The 16852-nt window shown below is 35.4% G+C and overlaps 1 protein-coding gene across 1 annotated transcript; it reads right to left on the bottom strand.

The window, feature by feature from the left end:
* Nucleotides 1–391: 391 nt before the first annotated feature.
* LOC143609564 (sulfate transporter 1.3-like) lies at nucleotides 392–16590 on the bottom strand. Its single transcript, XM_077084285.1, has 13 exons — nucleotides 16128–16590; nucleotides 5041–5392; nucleotides 4757–4805; nucleotides 4079–4286; nucleotides 3614–3794; nucleotides 3471–3536; nucleotides 2302–2415; nucleotides 2051–2167; nucleotides 1408–1821; nucleotides 1137–1327; nucleotides 881–966; nucleotides 738–814; nucleotides 392–653 (listed from the first exon to the last, which is right to left on the bottom strand). The coding sequence occupies exons 2-13, from the start codon at nucleotides 5365–5367 to the stop codon at nucleotides 510–512; spliced, it is 1974 nt and encodes a 657-aa protein (XP_076940400.1). The 5' UTR covers nucleotides 5368–5392; nucleotides 16128–16590; the 3' UTR covers nucleotides 392–509.
* Between the last annotated feature and the right edge of the window lie 262 nt (nucleotides 16591–16852).

The following is a 16852-nucleotide window of genomic DNA, read 5'->3' as shown; positions in this document are numbered from 1 at the left end:
ATGAGGCAGGTGCTAGCTTCATACTTATGTTTAAGGAGATAAATCCATACGGCTCGACTATAGTAAGATGTTGGCTTTCATGAAAGAAGGTGTTCGATATTTGCCCCATACGTCACAATGTATAAATTCAAAACAATTACTAATTTTTGTTGTACTAGTTGAAAAAAGACAGTAGCAAGTTTCGCATTGTATAGAGGATGACACAATTCTGGAAGAGGTAACCAATTGACGAACTCCGGCGGGTTGTTGAGACTTTTCCGGCAAAATGAGACGCCATCCGGGCCGTATACGTTATATGATAACTACATATTGAGAACATTTATATGTATATAATTATCAGATTGCATTTCTAATCATATCAAAAGGTAGAAACAAATATTTATTGATCGGCTATATCTATATGTTTTGACTTGAATCTTTGAGAATGTGTGGCCCTTTTAAATAGCTACACGAATATATATTGGGCATGTTTTTATCATTTTCTTGTACTTTACACTCTCTGGATTAACTCAGACATCTTGGTGGAGCTTTGGTGAACATGTATGAACCGCATCCGCTACCGTGAGAAAAATCTTGTTTTCACCAATCAAGTCAGGGAAACCCACCGCGTATAGCTTGTCTAGCACTTGTTGGCCCGGGTTTGCAAGAACAAGCTGTATTTAAACCAAAAGTTTATTATAAGTCCTATGTGACTATTTGTCCCTGAGTGCATCATTGTCCCAAATAGTTTTACTTACTTGAACATCTCTCTTTTGTAGGCTCCGGTGTAACTCTTCGAAGGCATGGATTCCACTGGTATCGATGTCAGTAACCGCTGCGGTTAAACAACAAGATATGAGAACTTGGAACAACTTAAATAACAGGAAATCAAGCTTCTTACGTGACAATTCGACTATCAAGAATTGAATCTTGGGTTGATATGTTGCTTTCAGATTTTCTTCTTCTTCGGTTAACCATCTTAATATCCTGCATCAAATTACTGATGTGAATTTCTGACATGACATGAACTTAACATGAAATCCGTGGGCTTGGGTTTAGTGTTGTGTTTAACCCGTGAATATGACCCGGCCCAAGTTTTTCTTAATAATTGTTAAAAATCATCACAATAATCCCCAAGTTTTGTGGAAAAGGTTTACCTTTCTTTGATGTAATTCGAGTTCGAAAAATAAACAGCAGAATCAACCCGAACAATCAAAACACCCGGAATCTTATTCGCTTCCGGATACTGTCCAACATTCCGGTAAACTTCTGTCATTGGAATCTTTCCAAGAACCGCGGTTCGTGGGCGTGTAACTTGCAGAAGAATCTTAGCGAAAGATATCGCAACCTGAATCAACAAAAGCGTTAAAATGTTTCCAAATCGAGCTGAAAGATTCAACAAAACAGTTAGAACGGTTTAATTCTTACAGCAATCAGAAGACCCGTCTCGACTGAGTCGAAAACGACACCAAGAAACGCACCCAAACACGCGATAAAATCAAACTTATCAATCTTCCAGATCAAAATTGCAGCATCGATGTCGATTAGCCCAATAACAGCCGATATAATAATCGAAGCTAGAATCGCGTTTGGGGTGTATTTGAAAAGAGGTGTTAAGAATTTGACAGTTAATAATACCACAATGGACATCACAATATTCGAAACTGCGGTCTGGCATCCAGCCATATAGTTAACCGCAGACCGAGAGAATGAGCCTGTTGCAACGTAGCACGATGTCATTGAGCCGACAACGTTCATGGTCCCAAGTGCTACCATTTCTTTGTTTCCGTCTACTTTGTAATCTTTCATTGATGCAAATGTTCTTCCGATTGCAACGGCTTCCTGACATATTAAGGAACAAGATTAGATGTCATTATTTGATATAAGGATAATTGTTAAAATGTTATCAGTATCATTAGTTGGTTAGATTTATCATTTTATATTTTCCATCGTTAATACTCTAAAATGATATGTCTAAAGTTATTCAATATGCAAAAATATCATTCAACAAAATTGTTTTGTTTACTCTTTCACATGTGAAAAATGATTGTCTTTTGGGCTAGAAACTAACCGTTAACGCGATCATGCCTGCCTCGACACCTATTCTAAATCCTTTAAGTAGATTGTCACCAGAAAAATAGATTTTGTCAAGTGAGGGAGGGTTGATTCTTTTATCAATCTTTCCTACCTGACAAAACAAATTAGGGGAATTAGTTTCTGTTCATAGAGTTGGTGATTTTTGCTTGTAACAAAATTATTTTTGTACAATTTGAAAAACTAAATCAAACAATTTGACCATGAAAGTCAAAACCATGTTCTTACAATTGCAACACCGTCATCGTTGGCATGGGTGATGTACACGAAGGAAGTCGATAAGATAACAGAGATCAAAGGTCCTATCGCGGGCACCCAAAAGAGTTTCTTGTTCTTCTTTCCCTGTTTCATGTGTATATTTAGAGACTTTGCATGTAAGAGTTATTACTATGTTTAGCTAAATGGAACGTGTTCGTGTTAACCCGACTAACTTTGTGTAGTTATTAAAAAATGCGTATTCTATAATAGATTAAACTATTCGGGTACAAGCCCGACCCATAGGGTGGGCAGGCCCAACATCTTTTAGGGCCCACACATACTTTTTTGCATATTATATATAATATACAAACCAACCAAAATAGTTCAAAAATTGAATTTGATTCAACTAGGGGGATCCATTTTTATCACATTGCCTACTCAAGTTCGATTCTTGCACTTGACAGTTTCTATTTGTTAATGTTTTTTTTCATCATATTTTTTTTTTGTATTTAAAAACTGAAATGACTTTTCATTTAAAATAGAAAACGTTAGAAGAGACTCACGATTTGTTTAAGTATACAAGTTATAATTAGATCATTGTTACGATAACTTTATTTTGTTAATTGTTATCATAATTATCGTTGTAATATTGACATTTTATATATGTTATTAAATTTTTATTTTCATACCAAAATGATTTTTCATTTAAAATAAAAAACGTTTGAAGAGACTCGCGATTTGTTTAAGTATACAAGTTATAATTAGATCAATATTACGGTAACTTTATTTTGTTAATTTTATCATAAATATCGTTGTAATATTGACCTTTTATATACAAGTTATCCAGTTTTTATTTTCAGGACCCATTTTTTCATTTACCCTGAGCCCTTGATTCTTTAGGATTTTCGAGGACAGCCCTGTTCGGGTATATTTATGTCAAAAAACTTTGAAGATAAATTGGCAAGGTATAAACATAACTGCTTACAAAAAATAATATGTAAATTTAGAATTTGAAAGTATTAATATGTAAAAAAAGATTTAATAATTTTTAGAGTCATGCTCCTGTCAACCTACGAATACACGTGTCATATTCCAGTTCATGATGTGTCTAACAATATTTTTTGGTTCGTCTCGTGGATTTGATTAGCTAACCCACCAACACGACCCATTTAGCGGCCCTAATAACCACGATGCCTTACAATGTACTTGGCGACGAGTAAGAAAGCCAAGAAACTTGTTCCGATAACAATTGTCTGCCAGTTCCACTACAAAATGCAACAAATTTATTATTAATAGGACGTCCTTCACAAAACTTACATAGCAATGAGATTGAAGAACTCACCCCATGATGAGCGGATTTAAAGACCGACTTCATTACTGATATAACATCGGTCTCCTTCGTGAAATGTTCAGTGCTGATTCCAAGAAAGCCCTTGAGTTGTTGAAGGGAAATGGTGATCGCAGCCCCGCCCATAAAACCAACAACAGCCGCATGCGATAAAAAGTCAATCAAAAACCCCAATCTGATCCATCAAACCATTGTTAGAAACTAGATTATGCTAGCTTAGAACACAATAATCAGTAATGTTTATGCTAATTGATCTTATAACTTGTATAAGATTGGCTCATCTCACTGCTAAAAATCCAATTATGTAGTATGTATACACACCGAAAACCATGACTCGCAAATAGACAGGTACTTGTAATCCCACCTTAATTTTACTTTTTAGTGTAATCCGTATGTGAAAAATCCCCGCAAAAAATGGTTTTCAGATGATATAAAACAAAAGAAAGTATGTTCGGTTACCTAAGAACTCCAAGAGTAGCTTGAGTTATCCCAGAAAAAAATGTAGCTGTAAATATAAGCCTAAGATACTCATCCGTTTCGGTCTTCGGATCATATTCCTTCCGAACAAGCGTCCCCAGTAACAATGAAACCACGGCCACTGGCCCAATGGCTATATCACGCGAGCTACCCATAAATGCATAGATTAGAGGCGGTACAAAGCTCGAGTCTGCACAAGAGTCGAACGTCGAATTTCATACTCATCATTTCAACCATAAATAATTAAAAAATCACATACAGAACATAATGCACACAATTTGTTCTTGTGTTTGCAGTCGTGTGCACCATTATTAGTCTTAACAAGCAGAGCCGTCTCTAGAGACAGCGAAATGAAGCTAGGGCTTTAGGCCTCCACTTCCTAAGGCGTCTAATTTTAAAACAAAATTAATAATTATACATTTGGGACTTGGATGAATGTGTGTGATTTGAGCACCATTTAAACTGAATTAGGTCTAAGGAACTACATTAATTCTGTATTTCAAAAAATGATGACAGCATCTTGATTTATTTGGATTGAATGCAAGATAACTTTTTTTTACAAAAGGCTCCATTTTTAAACATCGTTTTATAAAGCCTCCGAAGAGGTTGAGTCGTCCCTGCTAACAGACCGAACCACAAACAGATGAAGGAAACACTTACATAATCCATATTGTGGCTTCAGATTTGCAAGTTTTGAATAACCAATATCCTGAAATAAAAAAATATATATCTTATTAAACAAACAGATAAAGGCACTCAGTAAAATCTCACTCATAAAATAGGGTCTAATGAGGATAAAATGAAGGTGAATCTTTCCTCTATTACAGAAGACAGAGAAGCCGCTTTTAGTTAGAACCCGACTCAAAAAAGAAAATTATGGTATAATAAAGTATACAAAGTATTTGAAGTAATATAAAGAAACAAGAAGGTTAACTTTTTTATACCTGAGGAATACAAAGGCTAGCAATAGTGAGTCCAGCAATAAGATCACCTCTAAACTTCTTGATATTATAGTCTTTTCCCCATTCAAGAATTGGGAAAATCGCTTGTGCACCGAGGATGATCTTTCTTGATTTTGGTTGATCTTTGAAGGACCGCAACGGATCATCAGCAAAAAATGTTTCTTTCACTGTGGTTTTGAATTCCTTTAAGAGATTTGGCTTTGGAGGGACACCAATCTTGTGAATGTAAGGTACACTTGGTGATTGACCGTCCGGAGAAGTCAAACTCTTCGGGTTCATGTCAAGATCTTTGTCGTCTTGAACAGGCATTTCGTCTGTTTTTTGACGATAAAATCTGAACAAGTCGTCGAGTTCAAGAAAAACAAAGTATCATAATAAGTGAAGAAGCTTAGGATTATATATATAAGTTTTGAGTATAACAATTAACAAGGCTAAAAGTCAAACATTTGGATCTCAATAATGTAAGTCTACTCTTTTGTTCTACGCAAGAACACAAAATCAAAAATTGATTGAGCCTAACGTTTGACAAAACATCCTTCTTAAATCAATTTTCTTTATGCTTGTTGACAAAATGCAGCATTCACATAGTAATAAACTAAAGACTTTGATGCAACTAATCGTTATCAAACGTCGTTAATCAAAGTTTAAGTATCACGCCACATATAGACATTTTTAGATTTTATTCTTTTCCAAATTAATGATAACGATGTTGAAGTTCTCTTTAATATTCTCATAACAAGAACGAACAACTAATCGGTCCCCTTGTCAATCATATTGGATTTTAGAAGCGAGCCGCGCGTCACAATAAATTTAGTAAAATATTTACAATTTTATTTATGTTTTCGTGTAGTTTTTTTTTAAATTTAATAAAATACAGACAAATAAATAAAATATGAAGTACGGAGTAGTCACCGTGTAAACATAATTGGTCTCTTACCGCCCAATAACAGTTAATTGTTCTAACTTCCAAGCTTACCAAATACGACTAGTTCCACATATAAGTCAAACATGAACAGCATTTATTTGTTTTCATTAGCTAAAATAAATAATACTTACAAAATACGAAGTACAACTATTATTGTTCTATTCTATGTAAGATTAAACATACAATATTACGGGCGATCAAAGTAACGTACGTAGCGATTTGGACAAGGATTGTACATTGAGAATACATCCATATAAAAGTATACGAGTAAATAAAGAAGGCGGCTCAACCTTTTTGAGACATAACACGAATCCTAAAATTTGTACCTTTTCGTATAACTACTGTAAAAGTATGTTTTTTCTTTTACCTTGGATCCTATCTTGTAGGAATATGTTAAAACAAATATTTGTATACGATTTTTAAACACTCAAAATCATATAATTCCATCAAAAAATTTAAAGGTTTAAAAGCTAAGAGAGTTGTGATTTAAGAGAAAAAAATAGCTAAATCGAACAAAGTTAAGCCTTAAAAAACTAAGAACTGAAAATAGAAATATTTACTTTTTTTTCTTGAAAAAAAAAATAGTTTTCTGCTATATTCAAGTTAAGTTTTACACCACTAAATGATAATTACGATATTATAGAGAAAAGAATTGGTATCCAAAAGGGTATATATAAAATTTAATATTTTTGTTATAGATGATATAATAATCTTTAGAAAATAGTATTTTGTTGTTATGTCATTTGGATTTGATATCTAGTCCGGCAAGTCATACAGTTTAGTCATGAAATAAAACAAATTCAATCATCTTCCCGTACATTAGATTCCCTAATCTAGATGGATGATATCATGATGACTTGCAAAGTGATGTTACAAAATTTTATTGGTAAATTTTTATAATGACCCGTTAGGGAGATATATTCCAAAAATGACTCACCCGTAGTTTTTTTTAAAAAAGACCCTTCACAGTGAGATTCACCATCTTACGAGAAAATGAAACAATGACCTCAAATCTAATGAGATTTGAGGCCACATGTTAGGTTCTTGTTAAACGTTGAATCTGTTGGATATTATGGACCGGTCCGATTAATTTAATGCGACCAACCGAGTTACGACCCGTAAGAGTTACACCTTGGGCAACGAACATTAAATCCGCTTAACTCGCTTAACCGGTAATAACGGAACATAAAACGCATTTATTATTTATACTAAATATAAATATTATTTTTATTTACTAGCTAAATAAATTGATTCGGTCTTTAAACAAGAGTTGGATCGAGTTGGACTTTGAATCCCGCTTGTTATTATGATTATATATAAACATAATCATAATAATAATAATGATATACCTAATAATACTTACTCCATGTTTTGGAAGAGAGGAAAAAGCAGCCGGCCCTCGTGATTTTGTTTTTCATGAACAACAAAATACAAGTTTATTCCAATAGTTTGGGAGAATCACATGGAGCTGACCTCCATAATCCAGAAAACTCTCTTGTACTCACGGCAACAAGACAAGAGTTGTAGGCCGCTGCACAAGCCACCGGCCACCGTTTCCGTTTCGAGCGACCACCAGTCACCGCTGCAGTCAAGCCGACCGCCACTGCTGCGACCTGCTGCCGCCGCACTAGCCACGCACGCCGCTTGTCGCAACCGCTGTCCGTGCTTGCCATGCGCCGTCTGTCGCACCCGCTCTTGTTCGGTTCGTCACCTAGCATTAGTTCGTTGAACCTCGGTGTCTCGAATGGTTAGTTATTAACCGCAAAGGTATATTTATCTCATCGGTAGTTAGATAGATTAATTGTTATATTTATATCGTGCTCGTATCGTATGTAACCGGATCCTGTCGGGTTTTGTTTTGGTGTTGATTACTCGTTTACTTTTCCGCTGCGCATATATGAATTAATTGGATTAATTCTTATTTGTCATATTTATTGAACCGGGTTTTAATAAATAATTTTGACTGATCACCACCTAAACCCAACAGTGGTATCAGAGCCTTGGTTACAACATGCGAGTCGGTACCGGTCTTTTAACCGGAATTAGAACACAAACTTTAACTGGTTTTAAAGTTTCTGATCTAATTTTTTACAGGGCAACTTTATATTTTGGTCAAAATTTATTTGTTTTGTTTTACCAAAAGCTCGCCCGATTTATGATTTATTGTGTGATTGTTTCATAATATGTAAATCTGGCCCGACCGTGTTTTGTGGTTTCTTATGATGATTTGGTTTTGGTTTTGGATTTTGGTTTTGACCATATTGATGGTTCAAAGTTGTAATAGCTAGGTTTTTTCCTTTATTGTATATATTTTCTTTATATATAATGTAATAAACGAAGACCCGAAGACAAAAACCAAGGAAGCCAAACAGGAATCACGAAGTCAGTGGGAGTTGCTTAAGACGACGATTGGATGCACTCAAGTTCATCCTTGTGGTTGTTTGTGTGTTGTGACCCCGTGACCCATTCGGTCTTGCTAATAGGCTCTAGCAAGATCAAACAAATATTTGGCCATATAGATTTACATATTTTTATTGCTTTTGTGGTTGCTTAGACTTTATAACTGTTATATTATAACCAACCTCACACCAATATATGTTTTAAAAGGAGTTTTAAAATAATAAGAAACAATCATTTTAAAACAAGTTCTAAAAGGAGTTTTACAACTTGGCAAATTAAATTTTAAAACAAATAATAACCAATTATGTTTTTGTGAATTAAACTAAATTTAATTTTCAAAATCTTATAACTTAATAGATTTTCTATTAACTTAAAATTGGTTATATATATCGCGACAAACTTAGTTTTAATAGGTTATCAAAACCAAGTGTCCTGAAAGATGAAATGGTTCATCAAGTTGTCCCGATTAATACAGTAAAACTAAAACTGGACTTTTACTCTATTTGATAAATTCTAAAAGTAATCCCAATTTTAAAATCAATAGTCTATGCCATCCTATTATAAGCCACACTTGAGGCATACAGTGAAATTTCAAGTGTTTGGAGCTACAACACCGCACTTGTTTTCTAGCCTATCTCTTCAATGTGAAAGGGTTTCGTTGACACATCCGGCCCTTTCACACGTGACTATACTAGGGTGACTATTACTTTACTCTTCTGTTACGTGCTACAGCTGTCTGAAGACTAAAGTGGGCATAGATGAGGCTAAACGTATCAACTTAGGCAATTGTTGTCTTAATAGGCCTCATAACTGAGAGTTGTGCTTTATTCACAATTGGCAATCATTGTCAGTCTGCCTAACCACTTACTAATGTTGTGTGCTACAGCTGCCATTACTAATTGGAAGCCAGATTTTCAAGTTCCTATTTTATTAATGTTAATTGGGTCATTAATAATGGAATTAAAACATCGAAAATACTAATTAAAATTGATTTTGCTTATTAAACAGATGTCAACTGATAATAACTCTTCATTCACTCTCAAGCATGTACTTGAGAAAGAAACGCTGAATGACACCACCTTTCTCTAATAGTACCGCAATCTAAGAATAGTTCTCAAAATGGCAAATAAGCACTCTTTTAGTGCTCATGTGCTTAAGAAAAAGGGTACATTGACTGAATTTGGTTGTCCTCTACCGGATGAAATGGTAGCGGATTTCATCTTTAACTCTCTCCCCAGTTCTTACGACTAGTTCGTGAAGAATATCATTATGAATGCCTGGCGATGAGAGTGATGAATATTCCAAATAAAACTAATCAATTTCGTGTGGTCAAATCTATGGGTGTTAAGAAGCCCAACCCCAAGAAAACGGGTTATGACAGCAAAGACAAGAAAAATGTTACTGTTGTTGCCACGTCTGCCACCAACACTAACAAGAAGTTGCAAAACCACCACTGCCGCATCATGAAGAGCGCCAATGCTTTGAATGCAACAAGATGGGGCACTAAAATATAACTGCCCAAGAACCTGGCGAAGCTGAGACAAGAGGGTCATTGGAGAATGCTCCTCTTAAGGGATTTCTATTTTTTTGTTATTGGACTTTTCAATGTTTCTGGAGACACATGGGTACTTGATACCGGATGTGTTACCACATCATGAATGTCTTGCATGAACATGAAAATGGAAGAAAGTCCCAGTTCTTGAAACTGGCACATATTGTATTGCATGGTCAATCTGGCCTTGTAGTTACCTTGGATAACTGTTCGTTTCATTACTTTTTGGACAATGTTTTAAGTACGCTTTTAATGGTATTTCTATTTTCGCTTACTTGACTAATCTCATTATTTTGAGGCTAAACCTCGAAAGTGTTTTTATGAGATTGATGTTCAAACAAACAATAACATATATAATCTTTCTAAACATATCAGATCTGGCATCAATGATACATTTCTATGGCATTGTCGACTTGGTAAAATAAGCAAGGCACGAGTTAAGAGATTCCAATCCGAAGGGATTTTTGAATCCCCAGGACCAGACTCTTTTGACGAATACAAGTCTTGCTCAGTTGACAAACTCGCCAAAAACTCTTTCACTCATAAAAGGTGAACGAGCGAATGATCTGCTAGGACTCATACATACTGATGTTTGCGACCCTTTCAGAACAATGTCTAGAAATCAAGAAAGATACTTCGTTTCTAATATTGGTAAATATGCTTATGTATTTCTTATGAAACACAATCTTAAAACTTTGAAAAGTTCAAAGTCTTAAAACGAAGTAGAATACCGTCAAATGATTAAAACACCTCGATTTGATCGACGTGGAGAATCTCTCAGCTCGAAATTAATACATCATCTAAAAGAGCATGGAATTGTTTCACGACTCACTCCACCTGGTACACCCAAACATAATGGCGTGAGCGAGAGGATAAATCGAACCTTGCTAAACATGGTCCGATCGATGATGTGTAGAACTAACTTGTCTCACTCCTTTTGGAGCTTTGCCCTTATAACCGCTGCCCGCATTTTCAATCTGGATCCAACTAAAAGGGTTAACAAAACCCCATATGAGATATGGAATGGGCGTAACCCAGTTTGTCTATCCTTAGAGTATGGGGATGCGATGCATATGTCACCAATGATTCTGATGACAACCTCGATCCCTGCGACATAAAAGTTGTTTTCGTCGAGTACTATAACCAAAGCAAATATTATTTCTTCCACCCTGATACAAATTTGATTTCTATCAAAAGGAAGGGCCACTTCCTCGAGAAGAAATTTTCGATCGAGGAACTGGAAATAATATTGTCGATCTTGAAGAAATTCAAGAACCACAAACAACCGCTGAGGAAGTTGGAGCGTCTGATCAACAAGATGTTGTTGCTGATACATCAGACATAAACACGAGCGTTTGTAGAAGTAGTAGGACTCGCGTACCAAATTCTAAATACATATGGCATTTAGATGGTCCCGAGGTCCTATTAGTTGCCGAGTGAGTCAAATGACGAACCTACTAACTACATATTTGTTGTCTTAGATCCGGAATCTAAGAAATGGCAAGAAGCCATGAACCCCGAGATGCAATCTATGTATGACAATCAAGTCTGGAACTTGGTTGATCTACCCTGAAGTTCATGCGGTAGGGAGCAAATAGGTTTTCAAGAAAAACACTGACATGCATGGAAATGTACGCACCTTTAAAGCATGGCTAGTTGCGAAAAGCTTTACTCAAACTCAAGGCGTTGACTTTGATGAAACCTTCTTGCCTATTGCTATGATCAAATCGATAAAAGTGTGCTAACTGAATAAGTCCATTTATGAACTTAAACAAGCATCTCGCGGATGGAATATTAATTTTGACTAGAAAATCAAAGAGTTTGGTTTTATCAAGAATGAAGATGAGCCGTGTGTTTACAGAAAAGCTAGTGGGAGCACTATATCATTTCTCATCTTGTATGTGGATGATATACTGATCGTTGGAAACAACATTCCTATACTTAAGGAAGTTAAGCATTGGTTGGGATCTTGTTTCGCAATGAAAAATCTTAGTGAAGCTGCTTATGTTCTAGGAATCTAGATCTACTGAGATAGGTCTAAATGGCTTCTAGGGCTAAGTCAAAGTACATACATAGACAAAAACATGACACGCTTCTCAATGGATAACTCCAAGAAAGGAGCTGTTCCCATTGCTAAAGGAACCGTATTGAACAAATCACAATCTCTAGCAACGGACATTGAAACTAAGCACATGCATGCAATTCCATATGCTTCAGCGATTGGTTCTATTATGCACACTATGTTGTGCGCTAGACCTGACGTCTCATATACTTTAAACATGACCAACCATTATCAGCAAAGTCCTGGTGTTCCCTGTTGGACTATAATTAAGAACATTCTAAGGTACTTGAGAAGAACCAAATATATGTTCTTAGTGTTTGGAGGAGTGGAAGAGAAGCTCACTGTAAAGTGTTACACTGACGCTAACTTTTAGAGTGACCGAGATGTTTCTCGTTCATAATCTGCTTGGATAAAGAAATTCATATCCAACCTCGACCTGGTTCCAATTTTCAGAAACCAATCGACGTAATCTGTGATAACACAGGAGCCATTGCTCAAGCCAAAGAGCCCAGATCTCATCACAGTGCCAAGCACATTTCTAAGTAAGTTCCACTATATATGAGAAATACTGGAACGAGAAGACATTATAATAAGCAAAATAAAAACACAGATCAAAACCTAGCAGGCCCGTTTACTAAGCCGATGACTCATAACAAGCATGACCAATACTGGGATGCTATCGGTCTTAGATTAGCTGTTCATATGCTTTGATTTAGTATTTGGATGAACGAACGCTTAAACAGTTATACTTTTGAATTCACTTTTGATTTACTGGTTAAATGCAACAACTGAGTCTTATAATTGTGTTCAGTTTTAATACGTTTAATCCATGAATCTTGAATTCTAAATTATCCGTAGTCGGTCAGACTCGTGGGAACAACTTTGAATTAAGACTATTCTGACTTTGGACTCAAGGAGTTGACTTCCAAACTCACAGACCTCATTATGAATGACGTTGGATGTAACTCGCATCAAATCATCTTCATGGATCTTAGTCATAATATGCTTTGATATTGGTATACTCATTTAGTATCCTTTGACCTGAGATATATACTAGAACTTTCGTTTACCAAAGAATATTCTTTGATCAGTGTTAACCGCTGTCGCGTAACTGCCAGTCATAAAGGCATTGGTTGGGAGTAGTTCTGAAGTTCAGTGGGAGTTGTATGTAGTCAAGATGGGATTCTGTGCTCTTACATTATCTGTAACAGTTAGATCATGGCGCCCTCGTTGATTCAAACTGGTGAAGTGTAAGGCCTTACCCAAACTTACTGTGTGTTTGATTGGACCACTTTGACTCTTGATCGAGAACGATAATGATTGAACACCATATGAGATTGAATTTCATCCATGTCTCATTGTTCAATTGATGTCTTATACGGAAAGGATAAATGACAACGATTACCATAAGCTCATTGTCTTGCAATAGTGTATTTCAAGATGTTTTGGTTAATGACTTTAAAGTGTCATAACTTGTTGGGGGCAACCATGTGTAGCTAGAGCACCGCTGGTTGTCTGCATATAGGATATTAATCGAAATCCGTCCAAGTGGGAGACTGTTGGAAATTATGGACCGGTCCGATTAATTTAATGCGACCAACCGAGTTACGACCCGTAAGAGTTACACCTTGGGCAACGAACATTAAATCCGCTTAACTCGCTTAACCGGTAATGACGAACATAAAACGCATTTATTATTTATACTAAATATAAATATTATGTTTATTTACTAGCTAAATAAATTGATTCGGTCTTTAAACAAGAGTTGGATCGAGTTGGACTTTGAGGCCCGGTTGTTATTATGATTATATATAAACATAATCATAATAATAATGATATACCTAATATTACTTACTCCATGTTTTGGAAGAAAGGAAAAAGCAGTCGGCCCTCGTGATTTTGTTTTTCATGAACAACAAAATACAAGTTTATTCCAATAGTTTGGGAGAACCACATGGAGCTGACCTCCATAATCCAGAAAACTCTCTTGTACTCACGGCAACAAGACAAGAGTTGTAGGCCGCTGCACAAGCCACCGGCCACCATTTCCGTTTCAAGCGACCACCAGTCACCGCTGCAGTCAAGCCGACCGCCACTGCTGCGACCTGCTGCCGCCCGCGCTGTCCGCGCTTGCCATGCACCGTCTGTCGCACCCGCTCTTGTTCGGTTCGTCACCTAGCATTAGTTCGTTGAACCTCGGTGTCTCGAATGGTTAGTTATTAACCGCAAAGGTATATTTATCTCATCGGTAGTTAGATAGATTAATTGTTATATTTATATCGTGCTCGTATTGTATGTAACCGGATCCTGTCGGGTTTTGTTTTGGTGTTGATTACTCGTTTACTTTTCCGCTGCGCATATATGAATTAATTGGATTAATTCTTATTTGTCATATTTATTGAACCGGGTTTTAATAAATAATTTTGACTGATCACCACCTAAACCCAACAGAATCCCCATCACAATTGGATTGGGACAGACTATTTTGGAATCAAGCAAAATAATGGGTCGATATGGGAATCTATCTCCTCTAATGGATCAGTTTCGGATTTTTTTTTTCAATTTTATATTATGCAACATTACCGCACATGTGTTCACCACATTACCCGCACATGCCACGTCACCACTGTGCATGTGTCCCCACATGTATAACATGTCCTTTATGGTTTTAACACCGAACATCTCATACCAATATTTTAATTTTTGCTGTTTAGGTGAATACTTTATAGAAGGTCTCATACTATTTTTGCTGAAACATGTTTAACTGTGAAGTTATCATTCGTCTGCCACTAAAACGTCTAAAGACTCCTTAATCATATTCAATTCCTTATAAATTAATATCATTAACATCTAGACTAATGTGAGATTCAACTCAAATCTTTGTGAGGCTTCTTAAATGATGTAAGGATGTGTGATTAATCTTAAGTGTTACAAATAATTCAAGCAACTAATTAGAACATCAATAGTAGAATGGTTATATAACACCAATCAAGTCATCCCAGTCTGACCTTAACCCTTCTTACAACAAAAAACGACTTAAAAAAATATGTTCTCTTTCATTCATTCTCACATGACCCCTACTTAAGCGACTTTAGACCCCTTCTCACAACTTGTATTTAGGTGACTTTACAAGTGAGCTTAAAACGTCGTATAAGTTATAGGTGACTATTACTTGATTTCTAGTAGAACTTAAAGTTGACATAACAAAAGTCTTAACTAGATTCGTTCACAATGCACATACTTCTTCTTTGAACACCATTGATAGTGGTTGTATTGTATGTCAATATGCCTACAAAATCAGATAGGGCCCCCACAACTCAAAGTCATAAAGATATATATTTGACTATACATTTTAATCATTAAAAAGCCCAAAAATAAAATAAAAAAGTATGATATATAATTATTATAAACTTTCCGAATTTATTTGTTTGTTTATAAGCGACCAATACATACAGATAACATCTGTGTTTTTTTCGTCGATATTTAAGCTAACAAAACTTAAGTTAGTTGTAAGGTGCGTGTATTTGTGAGACTTTTTATAGAAGTATTTGAGACTTTTTTATTTTATCATTCAAAAAAAATAAAAAGTAAAAAGTAAAAAATCTATCCTAATATTTAAACGTCCATCGAGCGGAGCAAACAAGCTAAATATTTGTGAGTTACTCGAAATTAGATCGTTAAATGCTCGAATTAGGCAAAGCATAAACAAGCTCTAGTTCGAACCTAAGGTGTAATTAAATTGGAGCCCTTTTAATTAACGAGCACGGGCGTCAAAATTTACATGCCGAGCTTAACTAGACTCGGGGCTTAAACAAGGCCGTTATTTATATAATTTTTATTTTAAATATACTTACTTAAAAAATAACATTATATATAAAAAAACCTTCATAAAATTATATATAAATAACAAAAGAGGCAAGCACAAACGAACCCAAGGTGGGAAAATTACTCAAAAGTTGTTATTGAACACCTTTAAATATACGAGCTCAATCTAGCACCCTTAGACGAGTTCAGACTCGACTCATTCACATCCTTATATAAATTTGTTAACCACCATGGATGGTTGATGCTTTTAAATTAAATAATAACACACTTTAAAAAGTCATATAAAGGGTAATATAATACGTTACCAATTACGGAAATCTAGCTCGAATTCCATCCATGTTCATGACACCCCCTTGTACCTAAATTGACTTCATTAGCGACGAATAAAATCCAAGCTACGATTGTTGTGACAAAAATGGATACAATTTCATAAAAGAAATTTGAAACTGTTAAATGGGTACATAAGAGTCATGGGCTTTCTGGTTACGATTAGATCGGATTGGACTATGTGTGGAAGCAAGAGATTTGGGACCAATGATATAGAAAATGTCAAATATTGTAGGGACGAAATTAGCGACGATTTTTGATTTTTGGGTCAACGGATTAGATTGATGGGGACTACGGAATTGGAGTAGAAGTCAGAGACAAAAAGTGCATAACGTGTTATAAACTTTAGAAATTGTGGTTTTGATTTGAATTTAATGAAAGTTAAGTATATCTTTAGTTAGACTCCTTTATTATTATTATTATTATTATTATTATTATTATTATTATTATTATTATTATTATTATTATTATTATTATTATTAAAACTACATATATTTGAGTTCAACTTAATGCACTTGACCACCTGTTAAAATGTATAATGGTTTTATACACAAAGGTTGGGTTGGAGTTTGGACCATTTTTGCTAGATTTGATTATTACGGGCTTGGACTCGGTCAATATAAATTGAATGGTGGTTGTGTGGCCGACTGGCCGAGGGGCCGATGTGAAAGCTGCCGGTGGTTTTCAATGAGGAATAAACTTT

Source organism: Bidens hawaiensis, unplaced genomic scaffold (assembly GCF_021521415.1).
Source record: "Bidens hawaiensis isolate Kalapana, Puna unplaced genomic scaffold, B.hawaiensis_p1.1 tig00004769_1, whole genome shotgun sequence".
In the NCBI taxonomy this organism is placed as follows: Eukaryota; Viridiplantae; Streptophyta; class Magnoliopsida; order Asterales; family Asteraceae; genus Bidens; species Bidens hawaiensis.
Note: the sequence above shows the minus strand (reverse complement) of the source record. Positions and strands in the feature narration are given on the sequence as shown.

What these genes read in the sequence shown, in the direction of transcription:
- LOC143609564 (XM_077084285.1), bottom strand. Translation starts at nt 5,367, where the DNA reads ATGCCTGTTCAAGACGACAAAGATCTTGACATGAACCCGAAGAGTTTG. An exon ending in CTAGCCTTTGTATTCCTCAG is followed by an intron (nt 4,806 to 5,040) that starts GTATAAAAAAGT and finishes TTTTTATTTCAG; the next exon opens with GATATTGGTTATTCAAAACT. An exon ending in CTTGATAGTCGAATTGTCAC is followed by an intron (nt 815 to 880) that starts GTAAGAAGCTTG and finishes GTTTAACCGCAG; the next exon opens with CGGTTACTGACATCGATACC.